The following is a 27,101-nucleotide window of genomic DNA, read 5'->3' as shown; positions in this document are numbered from 1 at the left end:
GTTTGTTTGCTTGCAAAACATGGCTGAGTTGCTGCATTCATCCATGAAATGAGTTACCCCTGAAAAGCTCAGTGGAGAGAAGCGAAAGCAATGCCTCGACATCTAACATCATGGGCTTTGCTGCCTGAGCTGAGAAAATCAGCACTCAGCACCTCCTGGGAACCTGGGAGTGAAAATCACTAAATACTCCTGTGTTGCACAGCCAGACCAGGGTACAACAAGGGCAGCCCCAGTGAAAATGCTGCCCGACATGTTCAGACAAAAAGGAAAGGCTGCAAAGCTTGGTGAGCTTTGGTTTGCATTGGGTTTTATAAAAGGCAAAATATAGATCTCTTGTCAGAAGGCAGCTTTGACTTTGGAATTGAAAAATGAAATTGCCAGAGGGAAAAACACATTCACATCCATGAGCACTAACCACCAATACACAAATACTCTCTCCCTCCCTTTTACAAGAAGCACCCAGAATAGAAGCATGTATTTTCTGATTATTTCTTGCCAACTCCCACTCCTTCATAATAAGCAACTGGAAGGTTTCAATCTGAATAATTGTCTTTAAAAGATTTAGGGAAATATAGCTCAAGTTATTATGTCAAAAGGCCCTGCCTGCTTGTGCTCTCTGCAATATACCTTATTGGTTCCCATAAGCAAGCAACAATTTTGAAGATGTAGGAATAAAACGTGGCTTCCTAGAAACGTTCCATGTACTGTCATTTCAAAGTCAGAATAAACACCAAGAAGGTTAAATTCTTGTTGTATGAGGCTGGGCTAAAACTTCCTCATAGAAATAAAGGTAACTACAAAATATAACACTGCCCATAGAGCTGTGGTATTTTAGAACAGCAGGTATGAGCTGCAGTCAGAACTGCAGCAACATTACACAGTATTTGCAAGAAAAGGTTTGAAGGTCTTTCGCATGATAAAATAAGGCACACAGTTGCAAACACGTAGCAGAATTTAAATAATCAAAACAAAAATCTACACCAAACTTTTGAAAATACCTTCAATTTAACAACACCTTATCCCTTTTCCCATTATTTTGCATTAATGCTGCCTCAGATCACACTGTTCCAGAAACTACCACTAAGTCAGTGACAGATACATGGAAAGAAATACAGAGATACAATAGGTTTCTCCCGTGATCTCATCTTCCAAAAACATAAGACTTGGTTAAATCAATGATCCTATTCAGTCTAAACAAGATCCTCAAACTTTTTGGCTGATCCATTGCCATTTTGCTTTGGCACATATGCTACATCATTGCTATATTTCCCTGTTATATACATATAAGTACACATATATATGTATGGGGAGTGTGCTATGAATGTGCACACACAAGTGCATGTGTATCTGCTACCCAGTCATGTTCATGGCGGGTTGCAGACCTGAGAGAGGAGGATGCTCAGCAGCACAGAGCACACACGTGGCTTCAGCTTTCAGCCTGCACATTTTGAAGAAAAAAAGTGCTCAGCAAGGAAGGGAGGCACCTATCCTGCATGCCACCTATCCTGCATTCCCCTCACAGATAAGAAGGTGCTGGGGACCGCAGCAGGGGAAGTTACACCTCCTTTGAAATGGGTCCCAGCACAGCACTCCCACCTCCTGTGGTTTCCTTAGACAGGGTCCCTTCCTCTGCTCTGTGCTGGGAGAGCAGCTGGCTGCTGAGAACCCACCCAGGTAGAGTGCATGGGCTGGCCCTGCAGTGGACAAGCCCTGAACCCTGTGCTGTGCCCCAGAGAGCAGCTGAGCCCAGGGTGCCCACCAACACCCCACCTGCCAGAGAGGCTGAGCTGCTCCGCTTGGCCAAAATCTGAGATCTGCTGGCAGAGCAAGAGAATGTTCCTTCTCAACAGCCTAGGTCTCACTGGAAGGCCTATAGGGCCAGCTAGGCTGTGTCAGGGACAACACTAGTGCTTCAGACAACATGCATAGGCTGCTACCCACACCTGCATATCAGCCCCATTTAACCCACTACTGTGCATTTAACACTTGAACACTTGCTCCAGTTCTTGTGTTATCATAAGCAAGTACATATTCCAGGATTCCATTTGTACTTTCCTTCATAACAGTAAAACCCTGACAGAAAAACGTAGCATCCGCTGTTTTCTTTCTAATGAGTCTTCAGTATCCATGCCCCAAGTTCTTCTGGCATTGTAAAGTCGAAAACAAATAAACATTATGTATGTATTTTTCTGAAGACACAATCAAGAATGTGGGCAATCAGACGAACCCTCAGTAGCCAAGGTTTGAACTAAAAATATCAATTCTGTAAGACACACAATAAAATTCAGGATTTAATGACAGGTCAGAAAGTTATTCAGAGGTTACGAAAATTAGCTGTTGTCTTTGATCTCAGAATTTATAGTATATATATATAATATATAGTCTCAGTATAAAGTACTGCCTGTCAGCATTTATAATAGAGAGGACTAACTTGCTAACAGGAAAATAGACAAAAAGATACCCGATCATAACAAGTTGTATTTCAAAAATTACTTGAACATTACTCGTCTACTCTCTTTTGATCATCAGGTGTTAGCACATATATTGTACTAAATATTTGTACCATAAGAACATTTCCCTTTATAGAAATAAGTTCTTAAATTTCATACCTGATGAGTTCTTCTATGCTAAAATAGAAGCAATTGCTTAGGGCCCAGATTATGCTCTCCTTGAAGCAGCAAACTTAGATGCCTTAATTTAGCAGCATAAGTTGCTATGGTTGTTGCCTTCTTGAATGTTCTTTTCAGCCCCCTGACGAACCTGATAATTCAGCCAAAAAAGCAGAATTATTTTGTCCTAAATACACTCCGAAAAAAATGGTATTCATGCTCCTATGCCATTCTAATGAGGTTGTTGGCTGAGTTTGCATGCTAAGAAGTTCAAGCTACCTTTATTGATGTGTTATAAACAAAAATCACTTTTCATAGCTAACACCACATTTGCCTATGTTTTTTTAAAAAACAAGATGTTTTGGCATGAGAAAAAGTGCCCAAACTTGGTTTTAATACCCTCTGCTGCAAATTTGTATATGTGTAGATATACCAATACAGATATACCAATAGATATACCAATATAGATATACCAATAACAAAAAACAACATTCCCTTTTTGTTTAAATGCTCATGAAACACAATAAAACTGAGTGCTAGCATGGTGGAGATTACAGCTTCTATACACTTTCATCTTGTAAAATTGGAACCCAGATATTTGGGTCACTACATTTTCTGTTTGGTTTCTTGCCATATCAGAAGTAGAAATAAAACCACATACTTTTTCATGTAAGTTTTGATTTTTAAAACTCAAGAAGTAGCCTCATTTAACAGAGCAGACAAAAGCCTTAAAAATCTTATCCGGAGGTAGTTGTAAGAATCAGTCTTTTCAGGTTTCTTGTTCTGGTATAATTCAAAAACTTATCTTTCCTATACTGATATTTAAAGATCACTTTAATTCACTACACATGAATTACATGTGTATGCATGTGTACATGTGAATTATGCATGAATTACAGCAAGTTGAATTTTAAATTTAGTCAATGCAGTTGGATGGAGATATTTCAACCATTGAGTGGCAAGATGATAATTTGTATTTAAAAAGTCAACAAGACCCTTCTTTGGGATGCAGACTGGCTTACTCTGTATGATAAAAACCTCTATTGCTAGCCCTTAACCAAAACCACTTGCATGAGAGCCCTGTCAGGCTGCAGACTTAGCCTGGTTCGTTCAGCACAAAGGTCAGAGATGGGGTTTCTGCAGCTTGCTCCTGCATGGCAAGCAGCAGCCCAGCTGCATTCTATCATTTACGATAAAAAGCAGCAACAGACCCCACGGGAGTTGGCCTCACACACGGAAACACTTGAGTTCACAGAAGCTGTGGCCTTCTGACTCTACGTGGGTTTTTCTTCTGCTTGTTTTTAACCTCCGCTGTGCAGCCACGTATGTTCCATCGCCCGGGCTGTGCCACAGTCACAACCTGATGATGCTCCGACACTTGAAGATGTTTACTGACCAGCTCTTATCACCACGGTTTTCTTCCACATCATCCTTAAAGAGAATCTGTTTGCCAGTATGTCCCTTCCCACTGCAGAAAAGCTTTCCAGCCCATCAGTGAGGTCTAAGAGAGACGATGCAGGTGGCAACTAACAACTGTTCAGCAGCACCCCAAGCTGCAAACACAGCGAGGAATTGTGCACAGGAGGGCAGAAAACATTCATAAGGGCAGACAGGTACATTGCTACTGACAGGGGATGGAAATTTGGATAGGAAGAGCTGGGAAAAGCAGAGCTATTGTACCACCAACACTACGTGTTTAAAAAAATAAAATAAAATAAAGGATTATGTAAGTAGTTAGACTGCAATCAAAAGTTTTTAGTAAACACAAACAAAACCACAACATACTTGAAAAAATATCACCTACTATGAGTTCCATTACTAAGAGAACTGGGTAAATGTTTTGCAAGGCTGAGTTCAGTGACACAGACACAGGGAGTCTTATCAATCTCAGGCTCTCTGACACAAAACCAAGCTGCCACCTTCCACCTATCACCTTCATTTCAAGAGTCACACTTCCCTGCAGTTTTAATACACTTTCAGCACTGGGGAGAAATGTGGAAAAAATAAAATAAAATTTATACACTATTTTTGACTAAACCTCAGTCTTTCAGAATTTAACAGCTCAAGAAATTTAGCATGCTCAAGAAATGGGATCTAGAGTTGCTGTATTAATGTTACTGGAGTGTTTCAGATTTGACAGCAATCACGAATTCCTTTCTATATGGGCTAAAACTCCTCAGTAGTCAACAAATACTTCATGCGCACAATCAAAATCACTACGGTATAGAAATCAAAGCTAAACATGGCAGAAGATTTAAGGTGGGGAAAATGCTAAGAATTCAGAAAGCACATTGAAGCAAAAAGAATGAGGGCTCCGGCATACCTTCTTGTCATCAGTCTGAATGCCTTGCCTCTGAACAGAACGCAGCAGAAGATAATGGACAACACAGGGCTTGCATTCCACTCAAACAAGGCTTAAAAAAGACATAACTTCACACAGCAGCAGTAATATAATCTTCATTAGAGTTGTTAAAACCTTCTTTTGAACTTCAGATAGCAATTTTTATCTAATCCTTCCTCACACTTATAACAGAAGGGAAGGAAAACAACCATCTTTTCTAGTTACTGCTATATTGTTAATTAGAAAGGCTTAATTGGCAGGGTCATAAGGTGGCAATGGCTTGGTCTTTTTGAGCAAAGATAAACAGGACTCACTGGATGAGTTATTATAAATGAAACCCAAGAGTGCCTTCCTATTGGCCTATCCAGGAGATGTGCAAGCACAGTTTATGCTCCATTTTAAGATTAGTAGGGGCAACTTCAGCAGTTAACTTCCCTGCTCATCCTGGTGTGCTGTTTCAGAACCTGAGTTACTTTTAGGGACTCAAACTCTAGCTTCCATTTTCAATTAATTTAACGTTAACTGTATACTAATTTGGTTTGTTTCAACTTATTAAAAAATGTTTATATAAAGTACAGTTCCTTATATCTTCTAGTGTACAGCAATAGCATCTGAATAATAGATAGCATGTCTACACTCTCATAGAATCAAGAAGTGGCCTGGGTTGAAAAGCACCACAACGATCATCCAGTTTCAGCCCCCATGCTACGTGCAGGGTCACCAACCACCAGACCACACTGCCCAGAGCCACATCCAGCCTCGCCCTGAATGCCACCATTTCATCTTACTTGTACCAGTCCATGAAATCCAAACAGATACCACAGTCTGTTATGGTGCTGAAGCCCTATATCTTCAGCAGTTTTTATTCACATACTCCTACTTTTTTCTGCTACTGTTATTAGCAAAGATATTAAATAGTAATATCCAGATAAGCTTTTAGAAATTCCCACTAACCATCTGTTTGGTCCCCAGTTCCATCCAGCAGCATGTCCTACTGATGCTTTCTTGCTAGCCACTTCACCATGTCCTTTACAATACCAGCACTAAACTCCTCTTTTCTATGTAGCAACATTAAAAAATGACCCAGGCAAGTCTACTATCCACCATTCATATGTGAAGATAACTAACAATCTATTATCAACTAACCAGTTCAGTTATCCTTAGAATCAATCTCTGGTAAAGCCATTTCACATTTTCTGTTACTTGACATTATAACTGTCTCTCACGTCTTTTCCACTGAATTTACCCAGAAACTTTTCAGCCTGCTGTGGTAGAAGACCTGCAGAGTTGTAACTGATTGTTGTTCTGTTTCTGCACTATTAGCAGCAGATTCATAATACTTTTGTCCTACAGAAAAGCGACCCAGTCCCAGTTTCTGCTGCCTAGTTTGTACAGGAGTAGGAAGGATTATCTGCAGATAACCAGTGCAGGAGAAACTGAAATATCTGAAGACAGAAAGCCTTTTAAAAATGAGAAGAACAACAACTGTTGTGGACAGTTTGGATGGACGACGTAGATGTTTATCCAAACCTATGTACTTATCTGCAAGAATGACTCTGCTATCATAGCTCAATGCTGTTCGAGATTCAGTCAGAGCAATCTTTTATTAGATGGCTCCAGAGATCCCCCCAGGGTTCTGTGTTCATCCCCATCTATGTAAGCAAAACTTTAGGAAGGTCATTTTTACCTTTACCTTAGAGGTCACAATCAAAGCAGTGTTTGAATTGTATCTTTTCTCTGAACCACAGCTTGGCTTCCCAGAATCATTTCTAATATGAAGAGGATGATACAAAGGTAAGTTACTGGGCCATCAAATCTACAATTCTCTCCTTAATCTTCTGCTTTGCTGCTTATCCTCTGATCCACTAAGTGATGCTTTTCCTTTTGTTCCCACCTGGGCTGTCTCTGCAAGTAGTTTAACCTTTTACAGAATATTTGCCTCATTCCCTCCTCCTCTTCTTTTCATCTTCACCTTCCTCCCCTTCCATATACATCTTAAAGAAAAGCTCTCCAATTTTAAATCATCCTATAATAAATTACAGTCAAAATGGGGGCACCTGTGACCAAATAATCCCACATAACCGTAGAAGGCCCAATTCTGCATAATCATGAAGATCCCACTGCTCTTATTCATCTCAGTGGAAGTTCCAGGTCCAAGCCCCTCACAGTATCAAGCGAAAAGATTGACTTGCAACCACCTTATAAATAATTTAATATTTGTCTGATGACATTCATTGTATTTTGGAGCTCTCCTGCCTCCACTAATGCAAGGTGGCTTCTGTTTCCCTTTTCTTTACAGTCAGAAAAGGGAACATCACAGGACTCCATTCTTATCCCTCATTTATTTGGTCTTAGCACGACTTAGGCATTGAGAGATGACTCTGAATTGAGGATCTAAAAAATGAAATTGAACTCAGACATGGAGCAGTCTCTTTCAAATCAAGCAATTATTTTCCCTCATATCAGACCATATGATGTATGGATTTATACTTCAAAGACTACTAGATGAGGAACAGATCAGTGCCAATGGTATAACTTAGTAGGAAGGGGAAGGATAACAAAGAAAAGAGAAAGAATAAAGAAAGGAAAAGGAAGGACTACAGATCCTTTGGAGTTACGCAGTTCTCCTTTGCTTTTTCCCTAATAGCCTGCATAAATTGTCTCCCAGTAAAAAAGAGGGAATGTAATGATTCTTAGTACTTGGCTGTCCATAGTTCCTCTGCAAGTACCCCGTGATTGGTTTCTTTCGCTGGATACCTGCACAGAAGCAATGTCCCACAGGGTAAGTTTGCCCTTTTCCTGGAGGCCCCAAGAGGTTTGCACGCTACAGAGAAAGAAGGTCTAAGAGACATGCTGGAAATGTAAAGGTACTGAGTGCCGCTAGCATAGAAATGTATGACAGCTCATCCAAAGCAAAGAGCTCTAAAATCTTCTGCCCAGGCTGCCACAATATAATAGTTATGAATAAAGCAGTGAAAAAGAATTAGGAAGTTCCTAAAAAAATACTGCAGCCTGCTTCCCGTATTCTCACATCAAGAGGACTCTACAAGCAATGTTTCTCTACCATTCCAAAATCCCACGGAAAGACGCACATCAGATGGCTAATGCTGCCTTTCTGCACAAGAAGGCAGACATCTTTAATTAGCAGTCACTATAAGTCTTGTCACAGAACACAACCTTGGGCTGTATGCAGCATTTTCTTGGAGAGCATCTACAGTATTGGAATACACCCGTTTTTAGCTTGCAAGGTACCAACATAACATATTTAAATGTCCCCTTTATCCATTTAAAGTTAGCCAAACTAGGAGGCAATAAGGAACCTGCCTGTCTGTAACAGCTTATACAAGTTTAAAGCCGGAGTCACTAAAATTGCTTAGTATGTCTGAGACATCAAAAGTTATCTATTAGAAACAAATATCTGGTAGTGCTGCCAGTGTTTGAGTGATTCAGGTCCTAAAAAAATACATGCACACGATACCCAACACTTGAAAACTGTATGAAAGTTCATTCAAAGTTTTAGCGCTTCCCCTGCAGTAAATTCTTTATCAGATTGAGCAGTTCCCAATATTTATTCAAAACAACTCCAACAGTATTTCCAGAAGCTAATTATCTAATTATTCCTTTTCCCCTCTGCTTCTCAGGATCCACAGCTGTGCTATGTGTATAGTTGGGCTGTTAACCTCAAGTCTCCAATTAATACTGTTATCTTATTCCTTTATTTTTTGTTTTGCACTGCATTCTCTGATGTATTAACACAAAACGTCAAATTATATTCATGCTAAAAAGAAAAAAAGGAAAAGAAGACATCATTTCTCTGAAACAGCCAAAAATAACACAGATGCTGCTGATGGTTTTTGATCACTTATATGAAAAGCTGTCATAGCAAGTCAGCCCCAAACCATATCCAGGTAATATTCTTTGCAATACAGTCTAACAACAGATGCTTAAGAAACATGACAGAGAACAATCTTTCCCTAATATATGCACTCAGCTTTTGACAATAGCTTAGTTCAGAAAATTACTAATGTATATTTAATGAGTAAAGTCATATACAAGGGTGAAGGTATTAACACAGCTATTCTTAGCCACAAATGTATTAATATCTGTAAATATTCTTTTCCACTTAGCTGTAGGGTAAGTTGTAGGCAAGGTAATTCCAATTCAAAACCAGGCACTCAATTCCTAAGACACCAACTAGTATTTTCCTAACAGTACAGGGGCAAGATGAAGAAATATAAGTTTATAATTGAGAGACAGTGAACACGCTGAGAAGGAACATGACAAAGCTAAAAACAAAAAGCATTGGGAGGTGTGCTGGTATAATGTGAGATGAACTAAATCAGCTGGGTCTTTTCCTTATTTGCATTTTTAAACAAAAACTGAGGCAAGAACTGTTAATAATTTGTTGAATATACTCCAATTAAAACAGCAAAGTCTTTCAGCAAAAGCGAACAAAAAGTTGTTTTGTGTGGGCAAGGGAAACAAGAGAAACATAGAAAATAAATGCAGGATGTAGGGTAGATAAAAAGTAGGAGGTGGTGAGAACTACAGTATAATTTATGTTAAACAAGCTCTTAATCCTACAAAACACATTATCCCACTAAACTGCACTAAACCCAGTATTCCTGTCCCTGTTTTTTCTTTCAGCTGAGTACCCAGCTCCTAGAATAAAGCTGTCACTCCAGCCACCAGGTGCTTTCATTCCCGCCTCCAACCCACAACAGTTATGACAAGAGATTAAGAAAAACAGCTACCCCGGGCAGCCCAAGCTGGTGTGTAATAAACGGTTTAACCCTGGATAAATCAGATGACAAGTGTGGGTGGCTCTGATTGAAATGACAAGGCAGTTTGTCACCCTGTTGTTCTGCCACAGAGATCAGCAGTACTAACATTTTCTGCTGAGTTGAGAGGAAAGAACCTGAAACTAGCATGTTTTGGAGGCTATGCGCAAAAGGCATTGAAAACAAAAGGGGTCAGCCCCAGTACTGAAATACCTCCTTCACCCTAAACAAGTCAGCAGTGGAAGAAACGCAGTTTCTAAGTTGCTGTTGCAAGAATACACCACTGTCTGTGGAGATGGACAGAAAAAAAACCAACAACACACCACACACAAAAAAACAAGACAAATACACTGAGTTCTCTTGCTTTAAGTTACCTATATACTATTGTCAGAGATGGCCAGCTTACCTGAAACTCTCGATAGCAATGTCTGCTACCATAGGGGCTGCATTTTGCTCTGTGATGAGTGTTCACTGCCCAACAGCAAGACTACATCACTGAAATGAAGCATTAACGAGTCTCGAGTGCTCTCCAATGTTTTAGGTGTTACAGGTATACATACACACATAAATTTAGCAAACGTTCATAGACGACTGCATGTACCTCAGTCTTGCAATGATCTGTAATTGTTTGATCTTAACTTCCATTTGTGCATTAATTTCTGGACTGCAGAAGGTGGTATACAATCAGAATCCAAATGAACAGCTGACAAAATCTGTTAAGGGGAACAGGCACAGAAGAGGCAGCAGCTGTTTGAAGTTCACAGAACTGTATGGGTTGGAAGGGGCCTCTAGAGATCTTAGAGTCCAAGCCCCTGCTAAAGCAGTTCCCTTCAATAGGTTGCCCAGGAAAGCATCCAAGCAGGTCTTTAGTGTCTCCAGAGAAGGAGGCTACACCACCCCTCAGGGCAGCCTGCTCCTGGGCTCTGTCACCTGCGTGACAGGTCAGTGACAGCCCAGGATCCAAAACCATTGCAAATGAAGAGGGTGTGTGTGACTGTGTCATGAAACTCCCAGCAGCACGAGAGGCATCGAGGTTTATAAGAGGAATTAATATCACAGCTTCAGACCCCATGACATCACTGAACTCATTCGTTGTATGGATTTGAAGACTGTGGCCTTACCGTGTTTTCATTTTCAGCACCCACACGGGGCCTTTGTGAAAGCCCCTCTGGCTCCTCCCTCTGACTTAGCCTTCTAATGAGGAAGACTTAAAAACATTTTTAGCCTCTGCACCTGGAGAAAACTTCTGCCTCCCACTCTCACCACTCCTTCTCAGCACCTTGGAAAGCCCCTACTGTTTTTAAATGAACATACCTCTGCAGTTAGAGATGCCAACATCATGAGTTAGTCAAATGTTCATCATTCTGCTTCAATTCCAAGAGTGAGAGCAGGCCCTGCTGAAGATTTACTACCCAGCACTAATCCAGGGACATCTGGGTAGATGCAGCACACTACTTAGTCTTATGTCAGTGCCTTGGGAACTCATTACCTTACTGCAGTTCTGTACACACATTTTGCGTGAAACAAAATGTTCTTCACTATTAAAATGTTGCTAGAAATGAAAATATAAATCAAGCGAGTGGGTTGGATACACTTTCATTCCATTAAGGCCCTTAATTTAATGCAGCAGTTGTAGTATTGGCATTTCAAAAGAAAAAACAAAGGCAAAGTAAAGAGATTTCCCTTCTGGCAGTAACACAACAATCTGTCATTTTCTTCTACAGAGGAGCATGTACACAGTAGGTTTTCTGGTGCATATTTCCATACTGACCTCCTTCTAATATCAACTCTCAATACCCAGCTCTGTCAAGGAAAAGTCAACTTTGTCATTTCTGGTCTACAGACAGTTGCTTAAGAGAAATACTGTGACCTTATTCATGCAGTTTCCCATACGTCATTAGCATTCTCAGTAATAAGGGTAGTATCATAGAAAGATATCATCCTTTTAACATCCATTTAACATCTTGTAATCTATATCAGATGACTTCCCCTTCCCAATGACCTATCTGAACATGAACGCTAACTGATGAATGCAATTCACTCCTTATCTCCAGGTTTATTCACACTTGTCCTTTTTTGAACTCTTCTGCTTTTACATCTTCTTTTGCTCTTATCTTTTGCATGTACCCCAGCCTCAAGCTAAACTTCTAAGAACTTCTAGAAAACAATCTTCAGTGCAATTCCTGTGGCTAAACCATATGCTGAACTTCCATATTTAATAGCCTGCCTTTGACTGGGATCAATAGATGTCTAAGAGTAGAAGAATAAGACAACCTGAGTTTTAGAATCTTTCTGAGCTACATGAACATATAAATTCATAGTTTGTTTTTTGTTCTGTTATGACCTTTCAGCATCCTGTTATGAAGCACTGAATGGATTTTAACCATTCTCTGTAGTACTAGTAAGCTTGTGTGAATGTTTCAAATATGTCATTTCAAACAACTGCACTGATTCCTTCCCTAATGTTATTATGGGCCAGTGCTATTTCGAATTTTGCTAGGTCTCCTCTACTGAACTAGCTAGCATAGCAAATATCCTCATGGGAATTCTATGTCTCTACACACATTCTCAATTTCTCCCTCTGGAAGTTTCTTCTCTTTAATATACCATATTCCCTTTTACATATTTTTATTCCTCCTTTCCTCTCTCCTCTTTTCTTCCTCTCTCCAATTTAAATCAGTTGGTACAGAAAGAATCAGAGCAGATTAACTTACCCAGTGAGTTCTCAGCACTCCCAAGAGATAAGGCCATTTAAAGTTATACAAATTGGACTCCTAAAACCTTCAGTCAATTCTGAAGTTTCATCCTTAATGCAAATCACTGTAAATATGTGTACAAATTTAATTTTAACATTGTTGACAGATTCTGAAGTGACCGTGCATGTTTCAGCTGTGCTCTACCATTTTTTCCACCTGTTATTTCTTGATATCACGCACCCTGAGGCACGTCTCAGCTGTGCCCAGTTCCCTTCAGCCCAGTTGTACAAGGCATCCTGACCTCTGCATGCTGGACATGGCACTTGCTTGCTGACAGATTTTGCTATGATTGATGGTTTCATTTTTTGTTCATTTAGTGATTGTAAATAAATATGTAATATCTTACAATTAATCCACTACACGCTTCAATGATGTATTTATCTTCCAGTTCTTTTTATTCTTTAAATAACAGCCTATATGGAGATACTTCTCTTATCTTAACAGGTGTTTCTATTTATATTGCTGGGTTTGTTCAAAATAGCAACAAGAAACAACTTCCTCTTGCTTTGGTGGAAAACTCATAACCAAGGGTCCTGAAAAATACTTTTGAATAGTTTCTTACTAATTCTAGTTTAGTCTTCCATTCTGTTTGTCTATCCTGAATTTAGACATGGAAACATAATACAGCAAAGAGCTAAAACAATTAGCATTTCTACTCTGGGCTTTGCCCAGGGCTTTAAAAACAGGAATTACCCATTTGTTACTTGATTTACCACACTATAATACATACTACAAGAACATACAACCTCAAAATAGTAGCGTAAGAGCCTGTTAATACTTATGAAATACTGCAAAATTCTACAAAATGATTAAATTAACAATAGTTATATGATTAGCAGCAACTGCCATTGTATTAAGGGATAAAAAAATCTATACTGGGAGAGGAGAATATACTCAAGAGAAGATAATTGCTAAATCCTGTTTGGAACACAGTTTATTATGTAGCGTAGGTGATGTCAAGCCACATTTCCAAATGATGTTCCAGCCCAACCAGAATCAAAGGCTATCACATAATTCAGAGACAAGGTTAAGACAATTCATTGTCCTGTTTACATTGTAAGACCTAAACATGTTTTAGCCACAGCGTAATTTCAGCTATCAAGAAGTTAACTTTTCAGCATAATTTGACTGATTTTACACAGGGGCTTCTTTCTGTTTGCATTTACAAAAAGTCTGTCTGCAATGTGGCTTTTAGGAGATTCCTATTCACACTGCAACACTGATACTGGGATGCTAGTAATGGTTAAAAGCCTGGCGTATACACCCTATGCTAATTTCATATGCTAGGTACAGCATTCACATTGTCAGCTCCCAGTACGCAACGCTAGGTATGAAAGCAACATCACACCCATTAAGCAATACAGTAGCAATGCCTCCATTGTCTTGCGATCCCACACAATCTACCCACCTGCAATGGTCATCCTAGAGGAAAAGGAAAGCGACTGAAGTCGCCTTTCGGTAATCAGTGTGAACAGGACATAGATCTAAAATATATATAAATTGCCTATTTCCTTACAGCAGAGCAGTACCATACTCTTTCCTCTCCTCATCACTCAGTACAATATCTCTCCTTGTAGAGAAAGATTTATGTCTCAGTCTCATAGATATCACCATGTCTGATAACAAATCTCAGCTGTGTCACCAGTGGGGTGGTAAATAACTAGGAAGTCATTCCTGTGCTTCTTGCTTCTAGAAGACAAAATCCTGGTAGTACTACAGCAAGAAAAATGAAGCAGGGCAGAAACAGAGAAGGTCCCAGCAGCAATACAATTCACTGCCTTTGAAATAATAAATGCAAGCTAGAAGATAAATATTCTGTTATTTCTGGCATCAGCTGAGAAAGCATTCTTGCCCCTCCTCATGGACTGTGTGCATGTAATACAAAACAGAAACACAAACATGAACAACATGCTGTATATCATAGAAAAGATGAAATCAATACGCTTTGTAATTTTAATACGTATAGATATAGGGGTAAATAAACACTTGCTTAAGATCATCTTATTTATTAAATTTACATTTTTATACAGCTTAGGTAATGGAAGGGAAATAAATTTGCATGCTAGTGTACCAAATAGCACAGATGAACTGAACGGGCTTGCACAGATTTGCTTGCAGTGCACCCGTACAAACCCATCTGCATATTTTTGTATTGCTTTCTGCATATACACTTGTGCAATGTCAACAGTGCCCGTAATTTTATCTGGCTATTGTCTTATACTGTGCTTGATTAAACATGGTGTATTCTTGTGCACCTCTCTAATACACAAACAAGAACAAAGGACTGCAGAAGACCTTCTTGGCTAACCATCTTTTGCTCCTATATACAGTCATATGATAAAATTCCATAAACTCAGCAAGTTTCTCCTGAATATCAGTTTCTACTACCTTTGCCTGAGAACAATCTATGCCAAAACTCTTCTTATGGTGCAAATACCTATTTCTATTCCTCTAAAGTAGTTCAGCAACTAGTTCATATCTATTTGTTCTAACATGCACTCATTTTTATTTCATCCTCTCTCCTCCTAGTGTATTTTAGGCAGCAATCATCACCTCTCTCAAATCCACTACACAAATATATAAGTGAGTGTTCTTTTACACACCAAATACAGATGTTGAAGAGGTGATGTTTTGATGAGCTATATGTAAATTCCATTCAAAGTGCCACTTGCCTTTAGGGCCCTATTTCAAAATATTTCATGCTTCCCCTCCTCATCCTCTCTCAGCAAGGCTCCAAGATTGAAAGGCTCAATAGAACGATAGCTCTGGTAAAAAATAAAAATAAAATCCCAAGCAGCTTTCAGGCAAGCTCACACCCCTCTGGCTCTCACATACTACCGCAAAGATAATAGATAAGTGCCATGCACTGAGCGTTTTCCAAGCCATATTATAGATATTACCCTGCATAAGCCAGAACATCCTGAACAAAAGCTTTGCTGAAGTATAGCTCCCCTTAGGCAACTTGGCTTCTCAGAAGCCAAAGACCAGGGAGTTCAAGACTGAGGTGCTCCATTCTGTGCCCGAGGCAAAAGAAGCTACATACATTGAGCAAATAAACTGCAGTCAATCCCCAAAGGAAGTCCTCGCTTTGATGCTTGGTTAATAGTTAATGCATAGGGCAAGTCCTCCGTAGCCAGAAGCTACCTATGAGAAAAGCAGCAAGCAGTTCTAGGAAGACAGACAGCTGAAAGCTGAGCTTCAACATCCACTCACATAGTAAGGACTATTTCCACTAAAAATAATGTATGTTTTAATTAGTCTAAATGAGATATGTAGGCATTACAACCATCATGTCCCAGCGCAAGTGTTCTCATGTGAGTAAAAGATGGCTGCAAAAATTGTTAACATAAATTTGTGAACTCAGTGCTGTGGTCTCTAAACAGTAATGTTCGGATTGTAGCCAGGTCAAATATCACCGCACTAAGAGCTGCACCAGCGTTAAGAGCACCAGTGTGTAGCTTTTGCTTTATCTAAGCAGTAGCATCAACTCACGCAGGGGAGAACAAATCTGTAAAATACTGAGGATGTCAGAACTTTCTACAGATGCCTCAGACAAGATACCGAAGTTCAAACTTCCCAATTTGAAGTTTACATTATATTCACATTAATTTTGACTAGTGTCTTAAAAGCAATTTTCTTAATCTGATAGGGAAAATGCACCAGAAGATGGTTTTAAAATTTTCAGACTGGAGTTAAGCAGCAAAAGGCTGAAAATAAAAAGCCTCAAAACAAAGCACCGCTTTAGGAGTCATAGAATCACAAAATGTCCTGAGCTGGAAGAGACCCAACAAGGATCATCAAATCCAACTCCAGGCTCCACATAGGACAACCCAAAATTCAAACCAGATTTCTGTAAGGAATAAAACACCTAACTGCACTGATACAGGCAAACTGACAAATAAGATCTGCTTAAATGGCTACTTAGAGGCACCTTTTTTCTTTTTCTTGGGTGTAAGATATCTTCTAAATGTAGAAGAAGCTGAAAACTACAACGCTTTTATTATAATATGAGCCCAACATTTCAAAAGAGGTGAAGATCCCACTGACTCTAAAGGTATGGAATGAGAAATATGTCCTTTCCAAAACACCTGTGTGTACTGCAGTTGTTACGGAGGCAACAGTGGCTCACAGAAACATAGCTAAATTGGTTTTATATCAACTGACTGCAGTGCATTTCCTTCGGCATAAATCATTGTTTGAGCTGCTAAAATCTGACTGAACAGTCTACTAAAAGCTCAGCCAGTTAGTGTGAAGTAAAACTGCCAATACCATTGGAGAGCTGCCTAAACAGGAACACTAATTGGAAGTTAGATATGTTTAAATAAGCAGCATTTTCGAAAACACTAACGTGCCCCTTTTAGAAGCAGAAAGTTAGACAGAAATAAAGTAATATGACCACTTCACAGTTAAAGCATATAGGTATCATATTTAGACATAAAAATATTCATCCAAATCTTTTTAGATACCTTAAGCCCTCCTTTATTGCACCAGATAGCTCGTGTACGTGCTGGGCTTTCTCAGGTTGCTGCTTCTGATCCAATTCCATGTTGCTGGCACCCACAGGTTCTCATGTACCCTAAAAATTTGGCAGCTTAGGACTTTTTAAATCTTACAGTCTTGCATCATTAAACATGACTTCATAATTGGAGGATCATCAATATGTAAGCAGATGTTATCAGTACTCATATTTAAGTTGTTTATATATATATTTATATATCTGGATAAGAGAACAACACATCTCTACACTGCATTTTGCAGACAAAGACACACAGGAACCTGCTCGGGGTTATGCTGTTTCTGAAATACAGTCACTACTAGAGAGAGCACAATTTATGTAAGGATGGGTAGGGAAACTCTCAGGTACACACTTTCCTATGTAGTTCTGACCCTTAGTATAAGGCTTCTCAAGACCAGCAAGGGTATTGCTAACTCTTCTCGAGAGCAAAAATGCATGAATTCCATCGACTGCAAAGGATTAAACTGACTCCAAAAAATACTAATACTGAAACCGAAACCATTTTCTTTTTAAATACATATGTCTAACCAGATAAGAGCAGCTCATCAGAAACATTTCACATGACAGATTCTTATGACACATGAGTTGGGGAATGCTTCTGGTCTCCCTTCAGAATTTCTCATCAATACCACTGAGTACCTCTTGACTAGCTTAGCACACGGGAGTCCCAATCAAGCTCCTGCTCTGAGTCAGACAGACCAAGGACCTGAAACTGGGTTTCCCTCTTCCCAAACACAAAAGACTAATTGCTCTTAGACTGCTTGGCATCACACAGAAGAAGAAAACACTTTGGAAGGGTTTGGTTTATCCCAGTGGAAAACAAGAAACAAAAACCTAGTCTAGCAGTCTCAGTCTAGCAGAATCAAAAAACTGCTTCCCCTGAAATTTAATTTTAAACCCGGTATCTGATCGACTAAAACCATCACGTCTAACAAACAGACGTTTGGCCCAAGATATAAAAAGAAGAGCAAGAGAGAAACCTGTTAGCTACTTCTTTGCAGCTGAGAGAGATAAAATCAGATAAAAACATCTTGGAAAAGATGCTACAATGAGATAGGGTTGAAGCTTCATAGCTGTAACTTCAAGAGAGTTATATATAAAAAAAAAAAAAAGAAAAAAAAAAAAAAAGAAAAAAGCCTGAAAATCTGCTGCTTTTCGGTCAGAAGAGACATACCTAACAGCAGCAACAAATGCTTTATAGCACTGCTGGGTTTTGAGGCAAGTAGTAAAGTAATATCTGACTTATTAGAAGAAAAGAGCTTAATTTCGTTGTGTGGAAAGACAGGACAATGAGAATTCCAGTTCTGCCCAGTTCATATTGGTACCAGAAACATCTGAAACTTAACAGAATTCAAATAGGTGTGAATTAAATCTGCTTCTTCTGGAGAGAGAAATGATGTAGTGGGAATCTCCAGTGAATCATGGAGCTACAATCAAAGATGTGATGAAAAATATGTCCCCAGAAAAAAAGATCAAGTATGCATAACTTTTCTTGTCATATTTTAGGCAAAACTCTTAAAACAAACAAACAAAAATCACACAGAAACATAAACAAACAAACCAAAAACCTCAAACCACTCATGAAGGTCCGTAGTTATTTTCAGAGTTCTGGGGATGGATTGCATTTTGAAGTTACAAGCAGCCTTCATTAGAAATCTATGTCACATCTAAGGCAGCAATGCTAATTGTCTGGGAAGCAGTGGCCTTAAATTACACCTTTGAGACCTCTCACAAAATTTATGTATAAAGAAAATGGACAGTACTGAGCTGGTTTTAATAAAATTCTTCATCATTTATTTTGGGGAAAAAGCCCACCACATTCTCAGCAAGCAAGATGTAATTAAGCTTGATGCAGAAAATGGAAGCCATCTGACATAATGGGGCATTGAAAAAGCAATCCATAAAGTTAAATTCCAGAGGACTTCTATACAAAAGATTTTTATATTAGACTTTTTTCTTTTCTTTTTTTAAAGAAACTGGAATGACATCTGACCTCCACTTAGAAATCCAGCTTGGTTAACCTTGCTTACCTCTTCTGGTCTTTTAGGTGTGGTTACCCTCATAATACACAAATGCTCAGTCTTATACTTAGAAGATCAGTAGTTTAAAGAAGTTACAAATCAAGCCACTTGAAATTGAACATTACTCCTTTCTCAAGAAAAGGAAATTAAGAGATTCTTTTTAAAATAAATTGAGGTTTAATTGTATTTACTTTCACCAAAACTCTCTAAGCTTACTATCCACAAAACTTCATTGGTATATCCTATTCATCAAAGTAGCCCCCAGCAAACATACACAGAGAGGCCGAACTTTCAGGGAGAGATCAAAAGAAACAGAATACCATTAGTAATGCGAAGTATACCACAGGCAGTAGGAGAAAAAACTGCAGGTAATATACATGAAGTCAAACCTACTGCTAATGTAAGCATCCAAAAATCAGTTAGCTACCCCGTGGAGTATTTTGGCTGCACTGCATTTGTAACTCTTCATATCATATGTCAAAGTAATACTGACAACAAGAATATTAACACTTCCTGAGAAATGTGAAGAAAAAACACCACAGAAAAATGTGTACTTACATTACTTTCTAGAGTATCATTCCCACATCTCTCTCCTGAATATCCTCTTGACAAATTCCCTGAACAAGTTCCAGCCTGTAATGATTAAGCCTTCAAGAATGAGTTCACCTGTACAACTTATTCCTCATCAGGTATCAAGCCTTGAGGAAATAAACCATAAAATAATATAAAATAGTAACTCAATATTGAAAGCTAGTAGCAAGTTGAAAGGAAGAAATCTGTAGAACTGAAATAACATCCTTTAATAAATTAGAAGCCAATCCGTTAAAAGACTTTTCATGAGCAGAGGAACTATACTCAGAGTAATTCACAGAATGGTCCACTTCCTTCTCAGAAACCAACTGCCTTTAGTGAAGACAGACTTTTTTTTTTTTTAAAGGTATCAAATATTAAATACTTCTCTCTCTGTATCCTATCTTCCTCCCTTCAGAATATGGTTCCTAGTGAAACTCACAAGGTTTCCTCATTAATGCACCCACATGCTTGCACAAAGCGATGCCAAAACTGCCTTACTTATGTAAGAGTGCAAAACAATGATGCTGTGTGAACCCTCAAAATGGAGAGAGAAACTCAGAAGAAAGAAGTTATGGAGTGTCCTGTTAAGACTTCTTTACTGCAGTCAGTTTTACACAGTTAGATGGGAAACAAGGTAAATTGCAATAACCAATACAAAGTAGAGACAGAAAAAGAGCTTTCCCACCAAAGACTGGATGTTGGTTTTCTGACTGATTGGGAGTGATTCAAAAGCTTTCACTGTATAGGCTTTGTATTGACTGTGAGATATAAAGTCTCAGCCTAGTGCTCAGTTTAATTATACTTTTAAAAATCATCACTCAAACCATCCAGCTATTTCCAAATGACAAAACAAACAACATTTGATAGCCAGAAATGTGCAGTACCTAACTATAGGAGGTTGATCTCTTTCAATAAACTAATGCGTAACAAGAATATTTAAAAGTAGTATTGTCACATTAGACAAAACTCTTGTTTCAAATTGACCTGATAAAGTAATGTATTATTAAATGTTAATTTATACTTTGAGCCAGTTCTGTATTAAATAATTCTAAATAAATATCTCTAACTGAAGAACCTTACCAGTTCCAGAACCTTACCTTACCATACCTCAACATCCACAAAAAGATATCTTGATTCACTTGCAGGATCACGGTAACTATGAGGGCATGCTCTCATCCAGCTAATTACCTACTGGACATTTTTCTCTTTTCCCTCCTCTAAGCCTCAGTTTACCTTGTGACAAGATGTACAAGCACAAGGAATTCAAATGAATCCATAATGCAAACTTATACAGTCGGTATTTGGGAAGCATTTCTATAAATATTTGACATTGTTTATTTAAGGTTTGGCTGTCATACAGACAGATGACAGCAAGATTTTAAGTGAAATAAATGCAAAACACTCATGCTCCTAGCTGGAATAAATCGGATATAAAACCTGGATAAACAACCAGCAAAAGGTTTTTCTCATCAGGTAGCTCTTTCCTTTATTCAGCAGCTCACATAAAATTAAATAACATACCACAAACATTAGCACTGTGTTATCAATTTCCTGGATATCGCATCATACTCCATTAGAAAAGTGTTTCAGTTCATTACGTGCTATTTCATTTATTATTTGTTTAACACGCATAATAAAGTATGTTTTGTTTTGCTTTAAATTTTAGGGCACCTAGGAAAGCTTTTTTTTTAAGCGTTCTTTGGTTCTACATGTTCTATATGCTTTTTGACCAAGAAGGTATTTTCAGTTATCATTAACCGCAAGCAATGCCAAATATACATACATATATATGTATGTATGTATATATATGTGTGTGTGTATGTGTGTATATATATATATATATGTATGTATGTATGTATGTGTATGTATGTATATATATAGCTGTTAAGCTCTTTTTCTGGTGCTATGCAGGTTTGAAAATGCAAATTAAAACTACCAGAAAAGCAGGAAAGCATCTTAGCAGTGAAAATTAGTACTTTCATCGAAGACAACTGCTTGAATTGTAAGTAAATCAAATAGGGTAAAAATTCTTATAAAACCACATGTACTGATGACAGAGACACAACCTTGACGTACTGTGTTCCATGATTTGTTGACAATTTTTCAACCCTTTTTCCTCATCAACTTCCACCTAATTGCAATTTAGTGTAACCTCCACATTATCTGAGCTTTTGTAAAGTTAAGCGTTAACTCTATGGCTTCTCCATCAATCAGAAATATAGCAACTTTCTGAAAAGGTTTTTGACTCCAAAAGAATCAGGATGTAGATGAGCATCGGTCAGGATATAGATGAAGTTTTCACTATGATTACATTCTTGGAAAGAAATAGGGCAAAAGTCCAAGCATCGCATTGGGCTCAGCAACCTGTCTACTAGGAGCGCTTTGTTTAACATACTCTCATATACAAAAAGCATGTAGAGATGGAATACTCCCATCTTTCTCAGTTCTTCTCTCTTTCATTCTGTATATTGTTGTCTGTCCTGCCCAACTATCACCATTTCCAATAAGAAATAAAGTGAGATTGAAAGATTTGAAGCATATAAAGTATTTGGAACAAAATACATGCAGAGCTTCTGAAGGTTGACATTTTATTCCTAGGAAACTTGCAGGGATACAAATATTTCCAGTCTATATGGTTCAAATATTAAAATGACTTCTAACCCTAACCGGTCTTGCACAGACACTGGTGCTTGCAACTTCAATGCTTATGAGCTAGATTTTTTCACTCCTATTTTTAATACCCAAGTTCTCAAGAGTGAAGGAACCATATATCTGTAAGTTTAACCTTTAAAAAGATGAACATATCCACTGCATGCGGCTACATATATGCATTCCCACCGTCTCCTGATTTCTGCACTTGAACAGAGAGACTAAATTACAACAAACTGAGCTCATCTGCACATGTATTTGACCTAAGTTACATATGAAGCTACTAATTAATTGCACAGGATAATGTGGAGTTAAATCATTCCATTGCTTTCCTGTAGAAATCTGGTCTGGACAATCATATTTTAAAAGCTAAAAATACCCTGTATTTTTTGAAGAAACAGAACTTTATCACATGATACACCAGTGCAAATCAGAAAAAAATACAACGCAATCTCAGCTTCTCTAAAGCCTTTGAAACAGCCAAAATTGTTTCCTTAATGCTAAAGAGAAACAGCAGCAAAACTTTATTGTAGACATTAACTAAATTCACATCAGCAAAACACTGAAAATGAATAATAAATATACAACTACACATACATACAAAGTAATTACTTTTAGAGGTATAAATATTTTATAAGTATCTTCACAAAGCTGTATCTTCATTCATACCGCCATAAAAAGATGCGCTATTTTATAGACCGAACAGCCAGTGCACTGTATAATCCTACATACAGTTGTTCAAATATACACTAAATTGCAGAGGGGAGGGGGGGGGGCACAGTGAAGGATTTGGCATCAATCTGCAAGAGTTGCAGTAATTCATTTTCTTTTGTAAGGAGAGTTTGGTTACAGCTTGGAGATAGGAAAACCATTTATGAGTTTAAGCATGGCGCTAGTCACAATTCAAGTTTGCATGAGTAACAGAAAATTACGGTCAAAACTGTCCCTCACATGGACATTCCCCTTCATAAATCAAGTTATTGTCCCCTGTAAACTGCCAGTGAGCCTCCTGTGTTTCCCCCAACTTTAGCTTTTAATCCACACTGTCTTATATCCATGTATTCATTCTCAGACAAGACAAATACATGGAATATAATTTCAGAAAGTTTTCTACAGTGTACACGAAAAATAACAAGAAGGAACACGATCATTAACTTGCTACTTCACTCATTAGGAATTTTGCTTGGAAAAGTTCCGATGGAAAACACTTATTCTCTAATGAGCACTGGAGAATTGACTATAGCACTACAAGAGCTCGACAAATGGCCCTTTAGAAAGAAAAGCGACATTTGCCTACATTTTGTTCCATTTGCTAATGTGCCAGTTCATACGTGTTTTTGGTTGTTGTTGGTTTTTTTTACATGAATTATTAATGAGTCGCTGTGAACAGAAGAGAGAAATGGGAAATAAAACAAGTTAAATGAAGCCTTTCGATTTTTTTTTCCACCCCCCCTCAAGGTCTAACAAAAATGCAGCTTGGAGACCTTAACAGTCCAGGCATAAGGACACGTGGATAGCAGCCAGAATTTTTTGGTTTTATTTGCTTGGGTTTTCTGAGGGTCTTGTAAACAACTTCAAGTTTACAAGTCTTGTAGTCTGCAGACCTGCTAAGTCATCTTACAAAAAGGAAGGTGTAAGTAAACCTTAAGACCCACAATCTGTCTGTTTAATCATCCTGCCCATTAACTGATTAGAAGAAGCTCACAACAGCATTGCGCCCATTGGGCAGAGGCCACAGTTATGCAGAGCAGAAAAACAGCTCAAAAATAAGCTGTGCAAGGACTCTGTCAATGGCTGACATGTTTTAGTTTCCGCAGAGCTAGCGAAAAACATGCGCTGTCCAATTCTGTTTAACACACAATTCTCAAAGCAGAGATTTTGTGAAAAACAGGGAAAGGCTGAACTTGCAGAATTCTTGCAGAATATTTGTATATGTATGTACATATTTGTATACGTATGGGGTGCTGTGTATTTATAAATATCAAAACGCCATCTTACCAGCCATTTTTAAAATGAGCATTTCCACGTTACCCACAGCACTGACCTACTGCCATTAGAGCAAGCATGCCATACTTCCAAACAAGAGCTCTGTAAACCACACAAAGATTTTCACCATTCTGATTGTGCTATTTGTGTAGTCTTTTAATAGTCTTCTTACATATCACATAGCAAGATGATTAATAAAATTACCTGCTAAGATTCATATCCAGATACTTTTGAATAGAGAGGTTGTAGAAAGATCTCAGCTAGACATCCAGAGCTACACTTTTGTACCCTCGATGGGGACCACACAGAAAAATAAACATGTACACAATGAAACTTGTCTGCACTTGCTCGAAGATAAAGGATTCTGAAATGTGTGGTTTAACGTTAGTAACTCAACTAATCAGATTCAGAATTTGTGTTTCATCTCTAGAGAGAAACAAAATGTTTCTTGTGCCTGACATACATACTTCAGTATTCGAAAGATCAAAGCAAAGTCATCACAAGTCTATCAGTCCCAGTCTTGGTAGTGCCTTTAGCTTGATCGTTTGGAGAGTAAGAACAAAGTGCATTACGGTGAAGTGGAAATGAATTCACTGTAAGGCATTATACAGCTTACCAAACCTCTGTCCTTTCTCAGCTTGTTCATGAAAACTTTCTGGAATTTTACTTCATGTAAAAAAGACTTGAGAAACACTCCAGGCAGCAGCAGATCCCTGCATTTGTTGTGTTTGAGGTGAAAAACCTCATCTGTTCAGTCTCATCTTTGAGCTGAGTTCACAATGATCTTACGTGCCTGCTACTGTGTATTTTGCATCAATAACACAGCAACAACTCCAATTTTGTGTTACCTTTCTTTTAAATGCTACAACTCTTCAAACTACCGTGGTTACCCAGTGAAAAAACACTTCCCCTCAAATTCATAGGCAACTGCCTCAAAACAATGGCAGCTGCAGCTTGTTCAAAATCCAATCTCACATATTCTTTCTAAGTGTGAATACTCCAGAAGCTTCTCGCAACAGACACTTATAGGGCTGGCTTCAGCTATCTGCAAAGTATTACATATTTTCTCAGTAAGTTTTCTCAACAAAAAAAATTACAGATAGGAACCAGGAGTTCTGATATATTTGACAGAGTAGAAGGAAAAAAAGAAAAAGCAAAAAGGTATTTTCAGTTTAAAATGTGCCCGAAGTAATCCCCATAACTCTACAGTCCTATAATCTTTTCTTGAGAAATCTTAAAGTTGCATACATTTCAAAAGCGCTTCTCAAAGATGAAGGAAAAGGAGTTTCTATTGTTTGTTTACATCTCACACCCCCATCTATGCATACAAAACAGTATATAAAAAGCACTTAAGTATTAGAAAGGGATGTAGCTTGCTAAATGTAGACAAATGGAAGGCATACTCACCACAGAGAATATCATTCTACTTAAAACAATCTGAAACAATCTCCATGAACCACTAGAACTGGTGCCACGTATGGCTGTGAGATGCTTCGCTGATCTCCAGAAAACTTTTTACTTAAAATTCCACTGCAGTCTCCAAAGCTCTTTAGAGCAGCAACTATGTGTTGGTTAAGCACACTTAGGGCATGCTCTTACAGGGGACTTTAATATGATCACAAACATGGCCTACCTTTATCTCACTGTTACTGATTTCCCCAGACATAGCCCTATGCTCTGTCCTACCCTAGATCTACATTCAGTTTTCTGGCTCGTTTGAAATTCTAAGCTACAAAGATATACGTTCCTCTCTCCTAAAATCAGTGGGACTTCTGGAGATTTGGGCATGCCAAAACAGCCTCACTTTCTGTCCAAGTGGGGCCAGCCCATACATCATCACAAATCAATATGTAAAAGCATTTACATTTTACTCCATGTCCAGAAGAGAAAATCATAGGGGTAAAGACACAAAGGGAAATATTCTATCCCTTTTATTTTGATGTATGTTCCTGTACATTCAGCCTGCTGGCTCTGCCACACAGTGTCTCCAACCATTAAATGTGCAAGTAACGTGGCTCTAACTTAATCTGAATACACTAAGATACTCTCTTGTGCTCGTTACTGAAAATAACTACATTTTCATTTTAGTATCAAATATCTCCTTTAAATCCCAGGGAATGCTGACCAGGTGAGGGCTAAATTTTGTTTATGGCACAAAGCACTGGCCTCACCACCAGCAGCGGCCTTCCTCCCCACCCGCCAGAGGCCACATCTACAGCAAGGGGCATCAGACTGGGCCAGTCCTGCAGCCCCAGCCCATTGCTAGCTGCAACTAGAGGGATGGACATAGTTGAGGTTCAGCATACCCTCCCACAACCAGAGGGCTGCAGAATTTACCCCACCAGCACTGCACCCTTCCCTCACCTCAAGGAAGTTTTAAAAGAGTGCCTCATCAGATAAAAGCCTGCCTTACCTGTAAGTGGGAGCTGAGCCTGTAAGGTAACAAAGACAGCAATCCTCTTCCACTTCATCTTGCTCCAGCAGGCCATGCAGGGTTGTGTAGTACAGAATGGTGGGGAAGAAAGCACCTCCAACGAGCTGGTACCTTCTGGTTGCCTCCACAGGAAGCACTGCTTCTATAAGGGCTTTCAGAGTCCACCTGCTGGCAGCTGCCCCAAAACGCATGCATCTTCCTCCACAGCTTCTGAGGTCTGGGTTTTACATTCTTGGTACTGATGCTTGAGGTTGGGGTTTCCTTTTGCATTCTTCTTTTCACAAGACTTTTTAAAAACTTTGATGGTTGCTCGGACCATTCCGCAATTCAGCAGCTCTCAGAGGGGCCTAAAATATGTACGTAGTATCAAATTCAGTCCAGCTTCAAAAGCCACACAACTGTGTCCAGCGTGTATTATGTCATAAACAGAAATCT

General features: G+C 38.7%; 1 protein-coding gene across 1 annotated transcript in view; it reads right to left on the bottom strand.

The window, feature by feature from the left end:
• Positions 1-26,780, bottom strand: part of CD247 (CD247 molecule) — a 45,288-nt gene extending 18,508 nt beyond the window's left edge. The window contains exon 1 of the mRNA XM_072352876.1: positions 26,646-26,780. Within this exon, the coding sequence (XP_072208977.1) occupies positions 26,646-26,721 (76 nt within the window). The 5' untranslated portion in view covers positions 26,722-26,780. The remainder of the gene's footprint in view (positions 1-26,645) is intronic.
• Positions 26,781-27,101: the final 321 nt, after the last annotated feature.

Source organism: Excalfactoria chinensis, chromosome 1, assembly GCF_039878825.1.
Source record: "Excalfactoria chinensis isolate bCotChi1 chromosome 1, bCotChi1.hap2, whole genome shotgun sequence".
Classification (NCBI taxonomy): Eukaryota; Metazoa; Chordata; class Aves; order Galliformes; family Phasianidae; genus Excalfactoria; species Excalfactoria chinensis.
The sequence above is the reverse complement of the archived record's forward strand: the minus strand, read 5'-3'. Positions and strand labels throughout refer to the sequence as shown.